General features: G+C 39.5%; 1 protein-coding gene across 2 annotated transcripts in view; it reads right to left on the bottom strand.

Moving 5' to 3' along the window:
* The window catches only part of vps39 (VPS39 subunit of HOPS complex), a 44420-nt gene extending 20356 nt beyond the window's left edge, over window positions 1-24064 (bottom strand). The window contains exons 1-17 of one of the 2 annotated variants that reach the window (XM_034144402.1): window positions 23505-24064; window positions 21782-21847; window positions 21607-21671; window positions 20945-20987; window positions 20707-20801; window positions 19438-19536; window positions 19262-19354; window positions 18327-18510; window positions 14719-14839; window positions 13533-13653; window positions 11880-12006; window positions 8750-8892; window positions 7850-7990; window positions 6555-6696; window positions 4661-4747; window positions 3866-3939; window positions 2782-2998 (exon numbers count right to left, since the gene is read on the bottom strand). In XM_034144402.1, the coding sequence (XP_034000293.1) occupies window positions 2782-2998; window positions 3866-3939; window positions 4661-4747; window positions 6555-6696; window positions 7850-7990; window positions 8750-8892; window positions 11880-12006; window positions 13533-13653; window positions 14719-14839; window positions 18327-18510; window positions 19262-19354; window positions 19438-19536; window positions 20707-20801; window positions 20945-20987; window positions 21607-21671; window positions 21782-21847; window positions 23505-23577 (1891 nt within the window). In that variant the 5' untranslated portion in view covers window positions 23578-24064. Of the gene's footprint in view, window positions 1-2781; window positions 2999-3865; window positions 3940-4660; window positions 4748-6554; window positions 6697-7849; window positions 7991-8749; window positions 8893-11870; window positions 12007-13532; window positions 13654-14718; window positions 14840-18326; window positions 18511-19261; window positions 19355-19437; window positions 19537-20706; window positions 20802-20944; window positions 20988-21606; window positions 21672-21781; window positions 21848-23504 lie in introns of both variants that reach the window. The other variant, XM_034144401.1, reaches the window with a different exon arrangement.
* Window positions 24065-24167: the final 103 nt, after the last annotated feature.

Consider the following 24167-nt stretch of genomic DNA (forward strand, 5'->3'; position numbering starts at 1 on the left):
CAGTATTGATTGTCCTTCCTCCTTATCTTCCAACCATTTGGACGCAGACTTGCATTTCCCCATAACGATGTTGTTTAACAACCGGCGTAAACGGACCTTCGCACGCTATCAAGCAGTGAGCGTGCGATGTCCTGTTCAGATGACGTCACATCCAACGGGATGCCATAAATAAACTACACAGAATCACACTACACACCTACGCAATGATTACATTCAGGCACACTGTAGAATACAACCTCTTTGGACAATTTATATACTTATTGAAAACAAGCTACAAAATGTAATACCTTGGAAAATGCCGTTTAATACTTTTTAATAGCCTTAATTTTCGCTAAATTGATTTATCAACTTTTAATACTTTTTAAGACCCCGCGGACACCCTGAGCGAGGAAATGTGTCCTCCTGTTTCTATGCCGTCTGGACCAATGAATAAAGCTCAGCTGATTCAACAACGATCTCCGCTAAATTAGTTTGTAAACAAAGAGGCGCGTCAAAACCCACAACCCCGACAGAGAAGTGGCTATTAAATGTAGACACGGATTAAAACGCCACCACACATATTGACTGGTAAATGTGCCATTTCATTTGTGTTTTACAGCTGTATTCCTCTGCCTGTATTGTCTGTGTTTTATCTGTTGTGACTTTGTTCATGCTGCCCTTCTTGGCCAGGTCGCTCTTGGAAAATAGATTTTAATCTCAATGAGACTTTTACCTGGTTAAATATAGGATATATAAACATTGGACGATTCATCTGCAGACATTTTGATAATTGTTGGGGAAATATTTTCCAAGGCCCATAACTGTGACCCAGTGTATCAGTTCAAACTGTCCTGACTGAGCACACACACCTGTAACCTTGGCTGCTGTGCTCTCATTGATTTGTCTCCCTGTTCCTGCCTGTTGGCGTCAGCTGATAGAGGTGTTATGATTCTATCTTGTTACGCACAATGTTGATTATTCTCTCTGAACTAGCTAAATACACGGGTCTGGGGTAGAGATCTTCAGAATTGACGTGGCAACTCTACCGTGAAGTCAGAACCTCTGACTCTTTTGTGACTTGTTTTGTGAATTCTCCGGCCGAAGCTCCAAATAAACCCGTCAGTGTTTGCCATCAAAGCTCCAGCTCTCCTCGTGTCTCCCCGACTCCAATTGCTACAGAAGTTTCCCCCACAATAATGAACTATTGTTTCATTTGTTTCAGCGGCTCCTAATGCTTTAAGTGAATATTTGCTGCTTTGCTCAGTCTGTGAATTTAGTTTTTAGACTATTCATGAGACATAAAAGTTAATAATACATTATATTTGCATTTCCTTAAATTGTATTCTATGATGCTTTGCTTTTCAATGCTTTTAATGTTTTTTGACTACATCCTGAAGCTGACTGAGACAAGAGTGTGCAAAGCTGTCATCAAGGCAAAAGGGGGCGAGGGCTACTCTGAAGAATCTAAAATAAAAATCCTATTCTCGTTTATTTAACACTTTTTAGTTTACTAGATAATTCCATATGTGTTCTTTCATAGTTTTGATGTGTTCAGTATTAATCTACAATGTAGAAAATAATTTATTTAAATAAAAACCTTTGAATGAGAAGGTGTGTCCAAACTTTTGACTGGTGCTGTACACTGTATACTAAAGCTTAAATGCCAAAAATACATATTTATTATAATATATGTATTTTTTGTATTTTATTTGATCTAACATTCAATTAAAATCTCAAATGACATGAAACGTGCTTAAAGTCTATAGAAATCTTGATAAAAATGTGGTTTGCTGTCGTGTTTTTTACTTTGCCACTGAATTAATAGGCTATTATTCTTTACTGAAGCAAGCACACATGGATGCATGAAAAGGAAAAAGTCTTTACTAGAAAAACTCAACAGGGTATCTGAGGTAAACCTTAAAATAGCACTGATACAGTCACTATTAATAATGTGTGCAAACAAAAATAATCTGTTATTCATCTTAGAAAAAACTGTATTATATTACCACCTACTCTGTTCTGCAATTTGATTAATGATGCACTATGAAGCAATAACCTGCCAAGGACAGATTTATATATTACATTATTTGATTTATTAGTTTATTTCTGAGGCACTAAGTGCATATTAATGAGCACACGTTGATATGTAGCCGTCTGACAGGTTCATTTAAATACAAAATGTCCCTGGGAGATCATTAATAAGTCACAAACAGAGCGGGAGATGGATGGGCTTCATTATTAAGTCCTGGCACTCTCTGTAATCACATGGAAACTCTATGATAAAATAGATGTATTGGTTAGTTGGTGTTGGGAAAATACTGAATGTGCTCTTCCAATATCAGAGTCCACATGATAACAAAGGTATCCCAACTATAGCTGTGAACATGACAGGATGTATGATTACCTAGAAGAGCATCAGGACTGTTTTAGGCATATGATAGCTATGTGATTAACATGATGATTCAGCCTCTATGGAGATAGACATATGACAAGCATGATCATTTCTGACGTGGAGCTCATCTGAAGTAAACATTGAATACTGCTTTCTATTCCTCCATCTTGTGACTGTGTAACTCCCTCTCTTGGATATCAGCATGTGAAGGACACTGTTCAGGAACTAGTTGATGCTCTGTATGTGATGACTACTTCCATTCTGGAGAGGATCAGAAATACATGGATCCTGAGATTGAAGCTCAAGCCGGTGACCAGTGATATTTTCCTAACAGTTGGTATGAAACTTTTCATGACTTTCAAGGTGCTGACACTAACTTGATTAGGTTTCATGTCATTTCTGACAGGTACCTTCAGGCAGGGAGTTGAGGTACTGCTTCATGAGGCCCTGCACCCTCTCCAGGTAGAGCTGGATCAGCACGTTGTGAAACTCGGGGCCCTTGTCATCCCAAACGTAGACGATGTGCTCCAGGTACGGGACGGCCAGCTCCTTGAAGCCCTCCTTCAGGAAGTTCAGCACCTTGTCTCGGGGCATCGTCTCCACCTCCGTCAGGTCCTCCGTGAAGATCTGGACAGAAAGACAGAGTTTTAAATGAGGAGGAGAGGGCTTTCTTTATGGTGAAAGGATATATATATATATATATATATAGAAAGACAATAGAGAAAGGTTTATGATCCTTTTGATAAATGGAGGTTAAAGGGTTCATAAAGCTTGGAATGTGTCCCCGGTGTTCCAGGGAACTCACCAAGTGTCAGAAAACACAACCCTCTCTATTTTCCTCCATACCCAAATCTCTAAAAAAGGGGCTGCAACGGATCTGATAAAAACTGATCCAGATTTGAACACTGTCCTGACGTCAGGACGGTGGCGCTACGGCTATTGGGCCAACTCCACCAATCAGGAGGAGACAGCCACGGCCATTGCCGTTCGAAAGCGCTGGAGACGCTGTAGTACATATGCCAGGCCTGGAGATGGTGCTGTTCTCACAGAATCAGCCCTTGCAAAAACAGAGCTAAAAAATGTCAAATTGAGCGAAATGAGGCATGGCTAAAATGCATGATCTGTTTGGTATTTTGAAAAAAAAAAAGTATAAATATGCCTTATATAGGTATGGTCCTACACTATATTATTCAAATATAGCATGATAGGTCCACTTTAAGTATTTAAAAAATGTTTCCGAAATGTTTCAGTTTACATGAAAAGATAAAACGCCATATGAGAAAAATCTAGCTATTTTCAAATTTCGAAAATTCAAGCAAATTCCTTATCTTGAAAACATAACCATAAACCACTTTATGATGTGTTAAAAATGTAAAAAGGAAAAACCCTGCAACGTAACCAAATGCTAACAGAGGGAAAAGTATAAAACAAGTTAAACAATTATTAAAAACTGAAATATTATTATATCATGTGGTGTAAGTTTGTGTGTCTCACCTTGAGACCGTCCTCAGGACAGATCTTCAACACCCAGGGAGAAAACTCGAAGATTATTCCCATATTCTCCACTCCTGCGTGACGAGAGAAATACAGTTTGACTTCACCAAGGAAACTCACAGGAGAAAAAGGAGACACAGCAGATGATCCAGCTCATAGTAAGCAATACAAGCAAATCAAATAATCAATACACATGATTCAAATGGCTATTATTAAGTTGCAGCTGATGATCATAAAACCTTGTTGAAACCAATACATTGTAAAGTGTCTATAAAGCATTATTTAAATATATTTTATAGTTTGTTTATGGTTAATGATTGGTTTCTGGTTCATTTATCTATGAAACATTTTACAATGTCTTTGGTAATCATTAGCAAAGATTGAAATATTCCTTTCTTTGACACAATATCGTAAATATAAACAAATGGTCTTTATCAGTAGAATAAATATGAACTAAACATCAATTTGCCATTTAATTTATGACGGTTATTATGATGTGTTTTCCTAGTTTAACACATGAACAGCTGTCGTTAGCGGCTAGATATCGGGTCAGTAATGCAACAGGAATTCATCTCGCCATCCCAGTGGTACAAAAAGCCTCATTTAATGCGGGCCAGAAAATGTGAGGCACTGCAAACCATGACATACGACAGAATGCAGAATACTTATTTCATCCAACATCAACAGTAAATCAGAATGACGGTTTTCTCAGAGCTTTTCCCAAAATCACCCCAACAAATTAAACATATGGAGCAGCGAGAGACGACGGCTCTAAGTGAAAACAGACGTCCTCACCCAGTCTCTGGAGGTACTGCACGGTGCGCTCGTGGCCCTTCAGAGGAGAGTTCGCCTTCGTGGATTGATCCAGAAGAACCTGAAGAGCTGGGGGGGGGAAGAAACAGGGTGAGGAAGAGGAGGAGGAAGAAAGCAAGAGGAAGAAGAAGTAGAAGAAGCAGAAGAGCTAATGTGAGATTTCAGTCCACTACATTACATAACTCCTCCATTAGCAGAACCTGGCTGCAGCTCCTGCTCTGTGTTAATTGTTGGAGTGGAGCAGCTGGTTTGAGTTGCAGAGGCAGACTCCAGCAGAATGACATCACAATCACAAATTGCAGAAGGTCGATTAAAACCAGCCACGCTCACAGCGAGAGCGGCCAGAGAAACCAAATAACGTAAAGACAGCTCTGATGTACGAGGAAAAACCTCCTCTGAGATGAACTGTGGAGCCCAGAAAACAGCTCAGATACAAGTTCAGAAAACCCATCCATTTTAAACACAATGGAACAATTCTGCGTACAATGGCTCTTGTTATTTTATTGAGGAGGATGCTGACAGAGGCCGACACAGATCTGGAATCAACTGATCCCTCATTTATAAACTAAACCCCAAAACTCAACGTCCAATTTGAGAGAGAAATCACAAACAGATGTTTCCTTGTTGTGTTCGCAGTTGTCATGCCGAGGTCTGAAACACATTTGGTGGAGAACTAAATTGAACTCTGGTGTCAGTCGTTATCCAGATGATTGACAGATCTGTTGTCTGCTGCTAGATGATTTATTTAGCTCTTTTTTAAAAATTATTATTCATTATAAATTAATCTAAAAATAATAGATAGTAAAAATATCCTTCAAGGTTTCTCAAAATCCAAGTTGGTGTTTTTAAATGTCATGTTTTTTCAGTCCAAAACCCACGTTTTCACTATACTGATATAGTGATAGATATTGAAGTGACTGTTATTTTGTATATATTGATTGTTGTGTTTTGTTATCTTAATGTGTGCACATGTATAAATGTGTCTGTTGATTGTGTGTATATATAGGATATTCATATTTTATTCATATTTGTATTTTTATACTCGGGATTGTGGGAAACGGTATTTCGATCTCTCTCTCTTTGAATTGACTAAAGGGGCCCTATTATTCTTTTGTGGTGTTCCCTCTCCTATAGTGTGTTCTATAGGTTTTAGTGAATGTAAATGGTCTGCAAAGGCTAAAATCACTATCTAAGTCCCCTACCTAATCCCTAAAGAAATAAAGAGAGTAGACCAAATCCACATTTTTCCATCTGACTAATCTGTGTTACTGCATTTTAACATAGTTGTGCTTTGTGCTTGCTTATTCAGCGTAAAAAGGCTGTAACCCATTCGTGCAAAAAAGCCTATTTGAACTGGCACAAGAGAGAGAGAAACGCCGGCAAGGTTTCCAGGAAAGCCCCGACAGCTGAAGGAGGTGTAAATCCCCACCATTTATTACGCCCAAAATCACACATAGTCAAACGGGAAGCACAGCTCAGGACACAAATAAGAACCAGGCATGAACCAGGTTTTTGAGACAGCTGGGTGAAATGCAAACATCACCAATAGCTCCTTAAAATAAGCATTTCATAAAATGGAAACCTGCTCAAGGAATACATTAATCCCAAAGTCTAGGAGTTCAGAGACAAAAATATATTTGTAAAGTTGGAAATAGTTTAAAATAGTTGAAGACTGTTATAGAGAAACTATGACTGAGTGTGCAGGCATTTTGCTTTTCGTCAAGTAAATGTGGAATGCATATATACTTAATCTGCGTCCCATTATCATAACAGCTCCTATCTGGAGTCGAGACTTGACACATGATTGGAGTTTGCTACTTAATACTACCTCATATGTTGATATAATGGGGTTTGCAGCACAGGTGGTTCCTCTTACCTTTCTGGTGCAGGCCTTTCTTCTCGTAGAGGATAATGAGCTCGGAGTATTTGTGGGCTTTCTTCAGGATGTACTCGCTCTCCTCGATGTGGCAGTGGTTGTTTTCCAGACGGAGGAGTGGGGACACCAGGGCCACGTTAGTCTGAACAGGAGGATAGGAGAATATTATAATACCTTTCCTAATGTGTGTCCATTCACCTCTTCTTAAAACTGAGGTTGTGTTTCAATTAAAATCTGACCTCATGGGTGATTTCATCCTTCCTGCTTTACACTGTGATTAACATTTGAATAAATAATCTGGATCAGGTGTCTTTGTTTGAGAAGATTAATTCAGAGGTTTTCTCTCCAGTCCGATTAGGGTCTTCCTTTAGAGTTCCTAAGATGAAATTCTGCTTGTTTTAACTCCAAAAAGGGGAAAAACCAGGGGGCATTTTCTCTGGATTCTACATGGATTGGCTCCTAAATGTTTAGGATCGGCAGAAAGACTTTGAAGCTGGTTTTCCTCTTCACAAAAAGCCAAACTATCCAGCAGAGAAATGCATTTTGGCTGCTTGTATCTGTGATCTCATTCAACACAAGTTACCTTTCTTTACAAAGATGAGGTTTGATACACAGATTGCCGGGTAAATGTAAGCTTTTTGTCGAGGCATCATACAATATCAGCTACTCAGCCTGGATGACACCACTTAAAACTCCGGTTTTGTTTCTTCAAAGTAAACCTGCTAATGAGCTCCCTAACACAGAATCCATTTGGCTATATGTGCAGCTAAGTGCCTGCTGCAGCTGCCAATCTCTGTGAGTGTTTTGAATTACTTTCATGTGATATCAAACCATTTTGCTCCGAGTTGAACGCTGCCAAGTTTTCTAGAACTGGTATGAAGTTTTATCGTGAAACATAAACACAGGGATTACGTTCACTGACAACTGCAGTTGGACGTCGATTAAGAATACGACATGAGTCATGAGACAAAGAAACAGCTTAAGATAAAAATTAATGTGCTTTACAAAAATGCTTCTAATAATAAATGACTGAATGGAAACATTTGTGGAGATAAGGATGGATAAGGGGGGAGAAAAAAGGTTCCTAAACATTCCTGAAATCCTATGTACGTAAAGAAATGTACATCTGACAAAATTAAAGCATAAATTAAAAACAACAGAACTTTTTAAAGGACATTAGATCAGCGCAACACTTTCAATTCTGCAAGAAAATAAACTATTAAGATACAAATGATACAAATTGGATTGCCATTTATCTCTTCATTAAGGATTAAAAGGATGGTTCTGGGACTTACGTGCAGGTAACATTTGAGCAGCGTGGTGTCGATGATCTGAAGGAGCTTCTTGCGGCTCTTGATGGTCGGCGTGCCCTCCATGAGCGGAGAGGTCGGCGAGGGGTCGGAGTCGTTCAGCTGCTTCACAAGGTGGTTGCGTTTCTGTGGGGCAAATACAAATCAATTATAACTACTGTATTTATCATTACTGTGTCCTTTAAATGTACACCAATTATCTTGATCCTCACCCTTGACATGCCTTAAATACTACACAACGCTTGGTGTATTGGTTCAGTCTTGTCCAAGTAAAGATTTATTTAATGTTTAAATGTTTGCAGATGGACATTATGTTCTGTCTTAACCCTAAAAAGATGCCAAATTCAGTTTGTAAATCAAACGAAGACAAAAAGACGAGGGGACATTTACTGAAATACTGTTATTTGTAAAAAATAATCTGTATAGTTATACAACACAAAAAGATTACATATCTTCTGCAAGTTATCATACTGTATATCTGTGGATTTACATAGAGTAGTTGTTACTTAAGTTATTCCATTTGTCTGACGAACCTAATTATAATATGAAATGACAACATCTAGGTGAAAGTGTTGAAGTTTTTGTGGAAGAACAGGCAACCTTAGTTCTTGGAAATAAAGTAAAAAAACATAATAATCTTGTTAAAAAAAACTCCTTCAAAGTGAAAAAAACTGAAATCTTTTACAATATTTGAGCGGCTCAAAACATTTTTTTACGTCATAACATTGACATTCATTTTAACATTTCATGCAGCTCATCCAAATGAAGAGAAACCAGTGAGAACCCAAATAAACCTGGTTTAAAGATATTGACCCTTTGCATAATCCCTGCTGAATTTGGGGTCCGATGAAGTGTACCACTACCACAGATTTATACGTCACACACCTGAGTGAGGTAATCGATGAGCGCCAGGTGAGCCTTCTCCAGCTCGGCCCCGGACAGAGAGGGCAGAGGGTTCGGGTAGTGGAGCTGTTTGCGGTAATCTGAGGGCAGCAGATCTGGGTACAGCCCGATCACATGGGTGGGATCTGAAGAGGACAAATGTGTGTGTCAGTTTATTTAAATAATAATAATAATAGTTTATATTTATATAGCACTTTTGATGATTTTAAAGGTCCCCTATTATACTGTTTTTCATCAATATATCACAGGTCTCAGATATATACAGAACATGTCTCTGATTGGCTGAAACACCAAACAGATCATTGCAGCATCCCATAATCCCCTCTGTTTCAGCCCTGTTTCCAAAGTGCTGATTCTCGGTCTGTTACTTTAGATGAAAATAAGGAGCCCCTCCCCACGCCCCTCTGAGAGAGATTTGGTTAAAAAGAACACAATGGTGCTCTAGGAGGAGATTCAGGTGATAAGGTGGGGGGGGGGGGTTACCTTGGTTGGTGATTGGCTAATGGTGACACAAGCCAAAACATCGTTATGACATCACAAAGTGGCCAAAATCTGATCAGCTCATTTTCAGACAGGTTTTTATATAAATGGATCAGGACAAAAAAAGAGAGAATCTTTGTTCCTGAAACTTTCAGAGTCTCTTTACACAGAGTTGATGTAGAAGAGACATGAAGAAGAGGGGACACATGTTGATGTAGAAGAGACATGAAGAAGAGGGGACACATGTTGATGAAGAAGAGACATGAAGAAGAGGGGACACATGTTGATGTAGAAGAGACATGAAGAAGAGGGGACACATGTTGATGTAGAAGAGACATGAAGAAAAGGGGACACATGTTGATGTAGAAGAGACATGAAGAAGAGGGGACACATGTTGATGTAGAAGAGACATGAAGAAGAGGGGACACATGTTGATGTAGAAGAGACATGGAGAAGAGGGGACACATGTTGATGTAGAAGAGACATGAAGAAGAGGGGACACATGTTGATGTAGAAGAGACATGTAGAAGAGGGGACACATGTTGATGTATAAAAGACATGAAGAAGTGGATTTTGCACAATAGGGTGGACAAACAAGGACAAACAAAGACAATCAACAGGCAATTATTTGGGGGGCGGGGGGCGGGGCTTATGGATAGACAGAGGTGAAGAGATGAGTTTTGTGGCGGTACAGAAAGATCATGAGGGACTCTCACTTATAAGTCTTTGAGATAAAGGCAAAAATACAGAAGACCAAAGAAGCAAGTGATACAAATACATCTGGTTGTCTATTATCTAAGTCTGATATTAAAAAAAAAAAAACCTCTATCCTTTGTTTATGAGTTGAGAACAGGTAAACAAAATAAATGTTGACAGGATAAACCTAATGTTTTTTGATGTCAGGATAGATTTAGTCTTTGTGATACTTATTTCTGCCCTTAATATAACATACAACTCACCTACCTGCATGGCCTATCTCGCATTAATAACATACGAGTGGTGCACTTCAGCCTCTTGTGGCCAAAATATATATTTCAACTACACACCCACTTAAAAAAAAAATGATCCTGAATCATCCACAGTATAAAAATGGATCAAAGAGTTTATAATAGAACCATACACCACGATGTTTAATTGCCCAGAACAGAAATCAAGAGCTCATTAGAGAAATGGAAAGTCTGTCATCATGTGGAATAAATTCTCACAAACACAAGATGTGAAATCGTTACGCGGGAATAACAGAAAACCATCAATAGATGAGCAACAGATGTCTAGTAGGAAAGAAAAAAGTAGGCAGAATATATGAAAGTAAACAAATATGACTTTGTCAAAGTATCTCGACCTCTCTTTAGTATATTATTATTATTTTTAGACTTCTCGTGGAAAGCTTTCTTTGAGCGAAGCCCCTTTTTAAAACTCAATATCACAGTCCATCCATTTAATTACAAGAAGCTTAAAGTGGACCTATTATGCTATATTGGAAACATATATTGTAGGGCCATACCTATACAAAACATGTCTGAAGTGTTTTGCTTCAAATACCAAACAGATCACCCACATGTTCTAAACCACATCAAGGATTATTTCTGAAACAGAATGGAGCTCAAATGCTTTTTCTCTTGCGGGTTTATCACAAGGTGAGTTCCTTTTTTTATTTCCTGCTTTTTAAACGCATGTGCTCTACACTAGTACCAAGCCCCCAGGAAGTGCGCCGGACTCTCAGGAAAATATTCGTTATGGCCAAACGGCAGTACTACACTTCCGTATCAGTCGCTGGGAAAGACTTTTTCCCATTGACTTAACATTGGGAAAGAGACGTCTGTAAATCGTTGGATAATTTTTTTGAAACTAAATAAACTCCCCAGTATGAGCATTTGTATAGCCCTTATTAAAAACATTCGGTCCTCAAGTTGTAAAATGTGCTAATAACGTTATTCTGAGAGTTATTTTCCTCGGCATTACGAACGCGGATCCAACCCACGGGACCACCCCGCTCGGCACGTTCATGTGACGTGTTCAGTACTACATGAGTTTTACCTTTACCCATGGATGCACAATAAGAACGGATTATATGATTATATGAATACTTTCGTGACGTTTCGCTCTCTCAAAAGTTGGGCCATTTTGTCTTCATGCGCCAATGAGCAACTCTCATAGGAATGAACGAGGCCCCCGCCTCCCACGCTGTATCCAGTTCTTATTATACATCCATGTACAGTACAGGTTAGCTCTGAGTGTTAGCGAGGCTTGCTAATGTAAACAAAGACGAGATTACGTCCAAAACACGTCAGGCATTGTTTCTGAAAGCAACTCTCTGTGGGCCCGCCGCCGATTTGACGTCATATCGGCAACAAATCTGTATCCGCTCGTTGTACCACCGTTTTTAAAAGATTTGGGTACGGAGGAAAAGAGAAAGGGTTTTATTTTCTGACGCTGCGTGAGTTCCCTGACACACCGGGGACACATAGTTATGTATAAAAGACATCAAAAAGTGCATTTTTCATGATAGGTCCCCTTTAAGTTGTGATGCAATTCGATTAACTGTGCAGCTCTCGACAGAATAAGATCCACGTTTATTTTATTTTAATTTGGCCTTAACAGACTTGGAAGAAAAAAGGCTTACAGTTCTCACCTGTCCCCAGTTTGGCGAACACCTGCATGGAGTCGTCGAACCTCTTCTGGCAGAACAGGTTGAAGGCGTAGAGATTCTGGATGTGATGGATCTGCTGCTTCTTATCCCCGTCAGAATCATCCTTCATCTTCAGAAAGACAATATACATGAAGAAAAGCAATTCAACACAAAACAGCAATATTACTAATTAGAATCCCAGCTCTCTGACGTACTGCAGTTTTAGGATTAAATCTTAAGTTTATCTTTGATATTTTACTCAAGAACATTTTGTAAAGGAGGTCATGCAAGTAATGATATTCCCCTTATTATTGTTGTCATTATAATGTTTTTAATTGTATTTAATATTATCAATATAATTGTTTCTGTATTTATTTTGTATTATATGTGTATCATTAGTTCCAAGTAGCTTAGCCCATATAAAGAATTGTCTTTGGTTTGTACATAAACACACTAAGAACAATTGTAAAAATGTTGTTGCTGACAAGAAATATAAAAATCCAAAAAAGAAATACAATGACAATATCACAAATGAATGAGAAATAAGTATGTGCAGTTAATCTGAATTTAATATTGGAAAAGCTGTGCAGTTTTATGAATTGTATTTATTTATTTTAAAGAGCGTTCTTATTATGTATTTTGCCTTTATGTTGGTTAGCATGTAAAAGAAGCACAGCAATAAGAGGTTCTGTTATCTGTAGAAAACTAAGCTTCACAATAAAACAGTTAAAACTACGCAACTTCTGGTCCAGGCTCTCGTCATCTCACGCCTAGACTACTGCAACTCCCTCCTGGCTGGTCTACCTGCATGTGCCATCCGACCGCTGCAGCTCATCCAGAATGCAGCGGCTCGTCTGGTCTTCAACCTTCCTAAATGTTCCCACACCACGCCGCTCCTCCGCTCCCTTCACTGGCTTCCAGTAACTGCTAGAATCCACTTCAAGACACTGGTGCTTGCGTACCATGCTGTGAATGGTTCTGGCCCTTCCTACATCCAGGACATGGTTAAACCATACACCCCAGCACGTGCACTCCGCTCTGCATCAGCCAAACGGCTCGCTGCACCCGCACTGCGAGGGGGACCCAAGTTCCCATCAGCAAAAACATGTCGGTTTGCTATCCTGGCTCCAAAATGGTGGAATGAGCTCCCCATTGACATCAGGACAGCAGAAAGCTTACACATCTTCAGGCGCAGACTGAAAACTCATCTCTTTCGACTCCACTTCGAGCGATACAATTACTAACAAAGCACTTATATACTAACAAAGGACTGGCTTATCTAAAGCCGGTTGAGTAGCACTTGAAATGTTTTGTCTCAATGAAACCTGATGTACTTATATGATTCTGTTTTCTTCTAGTTTGTATCTTCTTGGTCGAATGCACTTATTGTAAGTCGCTTTGGATAAAAGCGTCAGCTAAATGCAATGTAAAATAAACTGCATGCTTTCTAATAATGAAGAAACCACATTAATGGTGTTCTTAATCCTTATAAAATAACCCCTGGAAAGCTAGATAGCTAGATTATGCCGTGAGCGTTTTAGAGTTTCATCGTCGTGCTCCCGATGAAGATAAGTGATTTCAGTGCCACACCCGCTGAGCTAAAGCACCTCTTTAATCTGCAGGAATAAATAAGTTTCTCAGGGAAGGTGTTCTCACCGCCAGCTGCAGAGCCAACTCAAACTGCTTGTCCTGAAGAAGCTGCCGGATCTGAATGGCAATGGACACCGGCACCAGGCGCCACACAAAGTGGTTGCTGGCAACGTACACAATATTCTGCCTGTGGAGGATGAGAGGAGAAAAACAACATTAGAGAGGATCGGTGGGAACAAAATAATGATGTCTTTGTGAGGAGAGACTGACATTATCAGTTTCAATGTGATGGGGATGGAAACTAGGGGAAGAGAGGAAAGCAGCATATCATGCATCATGTTTGTTTTTTTGGATGTTCTGCATAGGAAAGAGAGGGGTAACCATAATAAAGCCCCATTTCCTAATCATATATTTGTAGCATAAGCATAGCATAAGATAAGACCCTTTTTTCTTGTATTAAAGGTCCCATGTCATGGCCATTTCTACTGATCTACTAGAATAGATTTACATTGTTCAATGTTCCAAAATCACATTGGTTTGTACAGCGTCTCGGTATAGTATGTGTATTCACTCTCTGTCCTAAATGGCTTGTTGGAGCTCCTGCCCCCCCCTCCCTATGAGCCCACTGTGCTCTGATGTGTGTTTATGTGTTACAATGGCGTTTGTTAGCAACCAGAAAATGACACCAGTAATGAAAAACAGATGAGAATGCTGTGTGGGGTCTGGGTGCCGTGTTGGCGGGACGTTGCGGGGGACGTTGCGGGGGACGTTGTGGGGCACGCTGCGAGCGGACAGTGTGAGCTGGATTACTGGTGTCGTTTCCTGGTTGCTGCGTGGGGTCTGCGAGACAGGCTGTGTGCTCAGGCTGGCTGTGTGTGGCTGTGTGTGGCGAACTGTGTGTGGCGAACTGTGCATGGAGATCAGCGGAGTCGCGGCTGAGAAAAGATAAGGCTGAGTAAGTGTGTGTGTGTGTGAGGAGCTCCACGGATTGGTCTATTTGGATCTGGGTATGGTCACGTCACCATACTCAGGAAGAAAAAAATGGAAAAAGAGAAATCTCCAACGAGGCGTTCTGGGGCAGCATAGACAGGTCTATTCTGTGTTAGAGTTTTACTCGCTACAGGGTGTACTTTGAGGGTTTGTGACTTTGCAGGGTAATTTCACTCCGTTAGGAAGGTTCCTGAACTAAACTGACAATTCGACCACAACCCTAGTCCACAGAGATTACAGGGCTTCATGGAGGTGTTCTCACCCAGCGGAGGTGATGAAGCGAGGCCTCTGCAGCTCCACGCTCTGCACCAGCAGCCGGGGCTCAAACGTCCGGATCTCCACGTACCGAGGGAGCACCGCGATGATGTACGGAGGCTGGTGCTCTGGGAAGATGAGAGGAAAGAGGGATTAAAACGTTGAGTCAGCTAAAAACACAAACTGCCACAGCTGGGTTATTACATATCCGTGAGTCGTTGGTTGTAAGGTTAATAACTGGGTTGGACAAAATGAATGACAATAACAACAATAAAACTAAATTGAAATAAATAGTTCACGTTTTTCAAAGAGGAATTGGCCTCTTCAGTTATATGAAATAAATAAATAAAAATATAGATGCATATATTTAGTATTTTTACAACAACACTATTTACTAAAAGATTTTCTGTATTATAATTTTTTAAAGGGGACCTATCATGCAAAATGCACTTTTTGATGTCTTTTATACATAAACATGTGTCCCCGGTGTGTCAGGGAACTCACGCAGCATCAGCAAATAAAACCCTCTCTCTTTTCCTCCGTACCCAAATCTCTAAAAACGGGGCTACAACGGAGCTGATCCAGATTTGCGTCCGATATGACGTAATATCGGAAATGTGGACCCACGGCCCTATCAGAAACGTTGCTATCAGAAACAATGCCCGACTGTTTTGGACGTAATATGGTCGGTGTTTACATTAGCATCGCTAACACTCAGAGCTAACCTGTACTGGAGAGCATGTGTGTGAAGAAGCAGGAAATAAAAAGGAACTCACCTTGTGGTATAACCGGCAAGAGAGAAAGCCTTTGAGCTCCATACTGTTTCAGAAATAATCCTTGATAATCCATGATATGGCGTTTCATCACGGCAGTATTTAGTTTAGACAGTAGCTGCCGGGTCCCGCATGAGCTCAGCCCCCTCCTTTTTAATTTTTTTTAAAGCTTTATACCCCAAATCAGCACTTTTGAAACAGGAAGTGAAATAGAGGGATATGAGGCATGGCTAGAATGGGTGATCTGTTTGGTATTTTGAGCAAAAAAAAAACACTTCATAGACATGTTTTTTATATACATTTTATATATCTGAGACCTATGCTATTGCCTACAAATAGCATGATAGGTGACCTTTAAAGTACCTACCTCAGTATCCTTTTTTTTTTAAATTAAAAAACGCTCCTTTTTATCAAATAGGTTTCAATTAGGTTTCTTTTCTCCATTGATTTATTTTTAATACGTTTCTTCGACTTCTATTTATTGATTATTGCAAACATTCTTACTATTAATGTCTATATATGTCTGTGAAGCACTTTGAAACACATTGTATTGAAATGTTATTATAAGAGGCTTTAAACAACACTTCATTGACCCTTAGCTCCGGGAAACATTGTGCATAAGGGACAAGCTTAGGTTTCAAACTTAAAAAGGTAGTTTCTGCACCAGCCAGGAACAGCTCAATGCATTTCAAAGTGAGCAGCACTCTCATTCCTCCGCTGAAGCCCACATATCAAAGCAAGGAAATTGCACACTGCCCGGCCCGAAGGCTTAATTTCCCCTCCATATTGTTCCTTTCTGCACTGCAATATATGGGAGACGTAAACGTGAGAGGTCATCGTATCACTCCTGTCACAAAGCTCATCAGTAACCCAGACATGTGGAGTCAAACAAAAAATCTATCTTCCTCCTCCGACATGTGGGAAACAGCAGGGAAAAAAAAAAATAAAGTTTGTACAGGGAAAGCTTCAAGGAGATAAAAGAGAAGACAGACAGCAGCTGGATATTCAGACCAAATGCTTCATCTGGTGTTCCTGCTATGTGAACAAACTGTGACAAGGAGAGATTAAACTGATCTGCAGTGAAATCAAGTAGCAACGCTTTATACAGGCGCAGCTGAAGCATACCATTCAGCAGATTGCTATTAAGAGAAAGGAATATTAAGTCATGGAACGTTTATTAAAGAAGATTAATGTCAGACTCGGGCTCCAACTAAGATATTTTAGAGGACGACTTTTTATCCAATTTGTGTGTAAATCATCTGTATAACCTTTTGACTTTTCTGTCAGTGTTAAAGGTGGGGTAGGTAAGTTTGAGAAACCGGCTCGAGATACACTTTTTGTTATATTTCATGGAATGCTCTCAACATCCCGATAGCAATGAATATCTTAAGTGCTTTGACAAAAAAATCCATTAAAAAAATATCATCTGTGGAAGCCGTAATACTGTAAAAAGCACGACCAATCATCTGAGCCGGCCCGGCTAAAATAACTGGATGGCCTACCTGCCTGTCAGCCTTCCATCTGTGCACAAACTTATCTCGTGCCCTCATTGGTCATGTGCGCGTTCGTGTGTGTTGGAGGAGGGGCTCTATAAGGAAGTGGCAGATTTTTTCCGGCTGTGTATTTTCAAATTCTAGCGATCTCGAGCTGGTTTCTCCAAATTTACCTACCCCTATAATGTGTATTTTGTAAATTGTGTAACTTTTAATTTTTATTATATTTGTTATTATATTATAACCTTTTTTTTTTACTTTAATACTTTTTAATGCATGTAACATATGTAACATATGTAACATTAAGCTGTCTTTGGCTCTTTTTCTGCTGTAACAATGTACATTTTCCCTCTGTGGGACTAATAAAGGTATTCTGATTCTGTATTAGCTGTGCGTTGATGGATACAGTAAGATTTTTGGTTCTGTAATTTTCTCTTTTAGTTGTTTTTGATGACCTATCTTAACAAATATTAAAATTTGTTTAAAAAAAGAAGAAGAAAATGGTCCCACTTAAAACAAAACTATGTCTAGAATTAAAACTATTACAAATAAAAATGTTTTTACAGTTTTAAGTTGCTCTGCTAAATCCAGCACCAGACACTTTTTACACTGCTATGGACAATCTTGCACTAATGTACATTCCCAAAGATATTGAAGTGACTGTTATTTGTATATATTGATTGTTGTGCTTTTATCTTAATTTATATATCATATTTTATACATATTTTTATATATATATATATATATATGTCAGGGAATCATTTCCATAGATGTTTACCTTTCGCCCTCTGACGCAGCTGACCAGCCTTGAGCAGCCGTTATCTCCCATAAGGAGGGGCTGCCCTAGCATTTTGTTGATGTTGCCAGTTTGTGACCGGGCAACTCTCGGTCAGAGATAGTCATTGTTGTGGGACACCTGGAACACATCCTTCTCGGGGTGTAGATGACCTCGAGCCATAAGCGACAACAAATGTGATTCAGTGTCCTCAGCTGTTTAGTCTATCTATTGAAGAATGTTGATTATTACACTCTGAACTAGTTAAAACCTCGAGCTACAGGAGGGGTCTTCAGAATTGATTGTGGCATCTCAACCGTGTGGTCAACTCGTGGCCCGTGACATGTCTTGTGAATTCTCCGGCCGAAGCTCCAAATAAAACAGTCAGTGCCATCAAAGCTCCAGCTCTCCATCGTGTCTCTCTCTGAGTCCTGACTCCAATTGCTTCAAAAGTTTCCCCCACAATATATATATTGAATTTTTGTATTCAGGATTGTAGGAAATGGTATTTCGATCTCTCTATCTGTACACTCAAACTGAAAGATTGACATTAAAGTTGACTTTGATTTCTCACCCATTGCTATAGGGATGTCTGTCCAGTTGAGGGCGCACTTCTGGGTGCAGACGCCCTCTTCATTGAGCACCACAGTGAGGTCGTCCTGCCCGACAGCCACCTTCCCATCAGCCAGTGGGGTGACCAGCGGCTCCAGCTGCTTCCCAGTGGGGAAGAGCTCCTTGATGGAGCCTCGGCCGTCCATCTGATCAACAAGAGGGATCATTAGAGGAACTATTAATAACATCTTACAAACTGAAAGGTCGATAATAAAGTCAGAAAAATCACATTATAACTCCAAGGCGTTATCTTAATTAACAAATAACTCGGTAAAAACAGACATATATCCTATGATATTTATCCAAAGAGCACATCTAACTATCGCATTTCAAGTCCAGGAAGCACTCCCACAGAAACATTGTGCTTAAAATAATGAAACAACATTATATACAATAACACTACCAAACATTAGCTGAAGATAAAAATAAAAGGAGAAAGGAATACTAAAAGGGAGAAGCCCAAAATAAACACATTCAAGGATCACAAAACGAACAGGAACTAATTATACACAACAGCCTGTTTCTTCCTTTTTAAAAGTGGTATAAAATCCTCTATGAAACACTTCCTGTAGAGAAAGGCACATGCAAAATGTTTGTTTCTCACGGATAAATAAAGATGTATGCGAGAGTCATGAGAGACTAAAGCCCAGTCTAAACGGCTGTTCAGGAAACAGCTTAAAACTAAGCATTGTGCTTTGTTTATTTGCAACATTTGGGAAAAGATATGACAGTTATGAATGAGGAGAGCATTCAGGTGGATTTTGGAGAATTGAATATGCTGCAGGAGTATTTACAAATGGATGTTTTGATACTTTAAAAAGGACATTAGCTTCCTTTAAGTTCAGGGTAGCTATAGATAAGTCAAGCGGAGTATAGAAAGTTTCCTGTAGCACATACCCGGATGAGGTAATAGTCTCGCTTGAAACCAACACATATGGAGTTTTCACACCAGGCCATGGACTTTGGAATATCTGGTGCACCAAAATCCCCCTGCCAGACACAAACAAAACATTAGGATGATTACAGGTAAATCATACAGCAGTGAGTCACATCTTAACTGTATTTTATTTCACCTGCAGCTCGTAGAAGTCTCTGTCCTTCCAGTAATACATCTGGATTTTCTTTTTCACCGCCACACACATTCTCAACCTTTCCTCCCCTGTGCTGGTTAGCTGGAAACAACAGAGACAACATATATTAATCATGACTTAAAAATCTTCGGAAAGATGTGAATATCACAGAAATGTGGAAACCAAAGTGTGTTTCACCTTTCCAAAAGACTGTATAAGAAAAATGCACGTTTTTTTTTTGTTTTAGTTGATTTAATGCACATTTCACAGATCTTACATTACTGCTGATCATCTTTTGAACACTCAACGTCTCATTGTCTTTTTCTTTGTGCTGATTTCGAAAAGGCAAAGCAACAGCATTTCAGATTTTAACTATTATTTTCTCAGCTCTTTATTCGCTGATGTTAACTCATGGAGGCGGGAAGGGGGGGCTACTAGCAAACAACTGGTCATAAAACATCTTCACATCAGGAGACTGATTCATCTGACTTTTCGTTTTAACAGTCCAATAACTTATAGCTGTAGGGTTGTAGTTCTGCACAAGTAAAGCATTATCTCAGTATAAAAACTCTAAATAGCAGGCAGTACACAAGCATGAATATAATAGCAGTATTGTAGTGTAACATTACTGCAGGCGTAATGTATGCAAATACAGATGACTTATCCTGCATTCCACTTTCAACATTATGTCACTTGCACTCTTTTAAATGCAATATCTTTTTTTATGTCTTAAAGGGGACCTATCATGCAAAATGCACTTTTTGATGTCTTTTATACATAACTATGTGTCCCCGGTGTGTCAGGGAACTCACGCAGCGTCAGAAAACTAAACCTTCTCTCTTTTCCTCCGTACCCAAATCTCTAAAAACGGGGGTGCAACGGAGCTGATCCAGATTTGCGTCCGATATGACGTAAATCACGTCAATTTAACTGTATCTGCCGGTATAATTTTGAGCAGGCATTAGCTCCCCTTCCTCTTTTTTTCAACCTAAGGACCCAAAATCAGGATATGAGGGATGTCTAAAATGCATGATCTGTTTGGTATTTTGAGCAAAACACATCATAGACATGTTTTTTATATATTTGTATATATCTGAGATGCATAATATATGCCTAAAAATAGCATGATAGGAAACCTTTAAGTGTATCAAATGTTATATTGTTGGAGGAGCCTGGGGTTTAAGATGTTCCCGTGCCAACAAATCAGCTATATTTGTTGTGCATTTGACAATAAAGCCTTTGAATCTTGAAAACAGGGGGACTGTAACTGACCTGCAGGTCACAGGCGAACAGCGTCGCTCCTTTGGCTTTGGACAGCACGGTGATCTGCTGGAAGGTCAGGAGGTCATGGACGTGGATGTTGTTCTCTGCAGGAGAAAGGGATTTGATCAGTTAAGAGAATGGAGATTAATGCTTTCACACAAAAAGGTTGCAGTTTCAATGCTGTAAAGGTTTAATAATGAATAGATAAACTAACCAGTATTATGTTATATTAAGGAGAGAAACTTACCTAGAAGGCTGACAAGAATGTTGTACTTTGAGACAACGTAAAGCTGTAGACAAAGTAAGAAAAACATAAATTAAAAGGAGGTAACAAACACACTACAGCCAAGTCGTTTAACCCACTTCTCTGTGAGCATGAGAAGTCTTAACTTTACTTTTCAATATAATATTCAAGAAATGTATTATAATAATGCAAACACAATATAATAGCGGTTGTGTGAATCCTACGTAAAGAGTGCTTTGATTTAAAACAATCACACATGTTTACAAGGACTAAATAAGGCATCAATGAGATAGTAAATATGAGCAATAATAGTATAAAATCTAGAGCACTAAATGAGAACTATCAAGTACAATACAATAATAATAAAATGACAAGTCTAATACAAATGTGAAGGTTAATCTGAGAGATCACAATCACATCAACCCTGTTTGCTATTCAGGTGTGTTGTATTTCCAGATGAATACCAGGAGAGGGAGTTGGCCATTGGCACGTTTATTATCAGACATGTTATTATTGAATTACTAATTAGGAGACAGTACAGTAAGCACTCCTAAATATCTTTAAATGTTTGGTTTGTGACTACCCTCACCAGATCTTAAATGCTTATTCATCATTGATGTGTTTTGATCTAGGCAGTAATAGTCTAACCATGGAGTCTTATCTACCTGCTGAATCTTCTTTGAGAAGTTCTTATTGGATTTTTCCAGTGTCACCTCAAACCGGTTGGTACCTAAGGGGAAAGAGAGACATTCAAAATGACTTATGTGAAGCAGGCAACATTACGTGGAGGTCTGCAAATACAACAAGGTATCACCACACATCTCTTTGGGCTCTTCTCACCTGCATCCTTCTTTATTCGGTAGAGAAGGAGATGCCCTGGCTTTGTTCCCACGAGCAGCCAGTCCTCTGTGGGAAGAGAAACTCAACAATCAGAGTCTGACAGTAAGAAGGATGCTGTCAGTCAATTCAGACATGTTATGCTATCAAAACAGAAACATTGTCAGACACAATGCAACCCTTTTTATCATAAACCCACACCAAAACATTGAGGCTGCTTTAAAGACCTTCTGCAACCAACACCATCACTTATCTGAATGTACATGCATGTATTACTAAGTACTTCTGAGTATCAGATTGATGGGATGCGTTATGGCAATTATGGTATTAAAACTTAATACAGTGTAATCCTAATGGAATGTAACTGCTGTATCCTGGGAATGGCATATACAGGTATGTGTGATGACAGATGTGTTTGGAAGGGGGTTTTATGACACTACAGAAAGAGAGGATGAGTGGAAGGAATGTGCTATAGGGGTTAACTGTATATCCTATTGTTCTTTGTAGGGTGTGAGTTTTTGCATACAGTACTGTGCCATGGGGCGACCACCTGGCATCATATGATGTTGATTAACATGTAAATAAGCTTTGATGTCTTCCTATAAGAAGAGTCTGTTTCACACAGAACAGGACGCACTCAGAACGAGTCGTCAAGCATTACAACAAAGATCTCAAAATACTTTATATCAATACTGTGTTTCTTTGCATAACTCATCATTCTCTCTAGACAGCAGCTGATTTTAAGTTGCTACGACAGATGACATGCCAGGGAGAGAAGAGACGCCACTGCCATTTGGCCAGTAAGATTTGAAGATGCATAATTGAGGTGCTGGAAGTACATTGAATTAAGTATTTCACTTAATTGCAATGTTGAGGTACTTTTGTTTACTTGTGTATTTTTCTTTTCATGCTACATTCTACTTATACTTCAGTAGAATTAAAATCTATTTTTTCTGCTTTTTACCTCACTACATTTATTCTTTAATCTGAACGTAAAAAGTAGCTACAGTAGTAACTCAAAGTTGTCAAGTTTGTCCGGCAGTGGCTCAGTCAGTAGGGGCTTGGACTGTGAGCCGTACGGTCGCCGATTCAAGTCCCCGACCAGACCTAAATATGGAGTGTGGACTGCTACTTGGAGAGGTCCCAGTTCACGTGGTGCCCTTGAGCAAGGCACTGGACATCCCCCCACTCCCATTGCTCCCCGGGCGCTGTACAATAGCTGTTCCTAGTACTAGACTCCTGGTACTAGGATGGGTTAAATGCAGAGGCCACATTTCACTGTGTGTGTGCTGTGTATGACCATTAAAGAGGGTTTCATCCCTCCGATTCTCTCTCGATATATAGGACATAAAACAAATACAATTGTGCAAGAGAATGTTTTGAGATGTGCAAGTAAATACAAATGAAATACAAATAGTGCAAGAAGAGTCTATATACAAGTACATGGAATATGATGTATAGATGGAGTGGGGTAAAAAGTACAATATTGGCTTCTAAAATGTAGTAGAATATAAGTATAAAGAAGCATCAACTGGAAATACTCAAGTAAAGTACGAGTACCTCAAAATTGTACTTAAGTAAAGCACTTGAGTAAATGTATTTAGTTAATTTACACCACTGGAGTAATCTGAATCACCTGAGACAGCAGCTCAGACGTCCACTTCAATGTCAAACAATACATTAAAAAAGCAGCTCTATGGGAAACTTAGAAGTGTCAACAACTCACCCCAGGCCGCCAGACAGTCAATCTGAAGAGGAAGCTTCTCCAATATAGGCACTGGTTCATATGCGTCATGCATTTTGAATATATATATATTCAATTACACACCGCTCGGATGGATCGATCCCACACAGATTGGATGTCTGTCGGGACAAAAGCTGACCGACGGACCAACGGTTAGTCTGTCAGGGTGGGACAACTTTATGTGTCGCCATTAACCGACTGAGTAGCTCAATAGTGTCGACAGGGAATGAGGAAATCTGGTGTCTGTAATGCTAAGCGGTTAGCTAGCTCTCCGACCAAAACAACAGCTGATCGTTAGCATGCTAGCATTAAAGTTAGCAAGCTACCTAGCTAAACATTGTCCTCTCTTATTCCATGGTAACTGAAACTGCCACACAATGGCTCCGTTAATAAGTCGATAAAAGACAAACACAGCGTTTGGTTGAGTTATTATAAATAGTTAACGCGGTTTTAACGGTAGCCGTTAGTGTTTGTTAGCCATGCTAGCTTCTCCTTATTTCCTCCAGTTGTGTTGACGACGGCTGCGCGAGGGAATGAGGGTTTGACAGGCACGTGACAGAAGTCAGCGCACTCACGAGGAACGCATTAAAGGAGCAGTGACATAAATAGTGCACTTGCAATTCTCGCGAGATCTTATTCATTGAG

This window comes from Trematomus bernacchii, unplaced genomic scaffold (assembly GCF_902827165.1).
Source record: "Trematomus bernacchii unplaced genomic scaffold, fTreBer1.1, whole genome shotgun sequence".
NCBI lineage: Eukaryota > Metazoa > Chordata > Actinopteri > Perciformes > Nototheniidae > Trematomus > Trematomus bernacchii.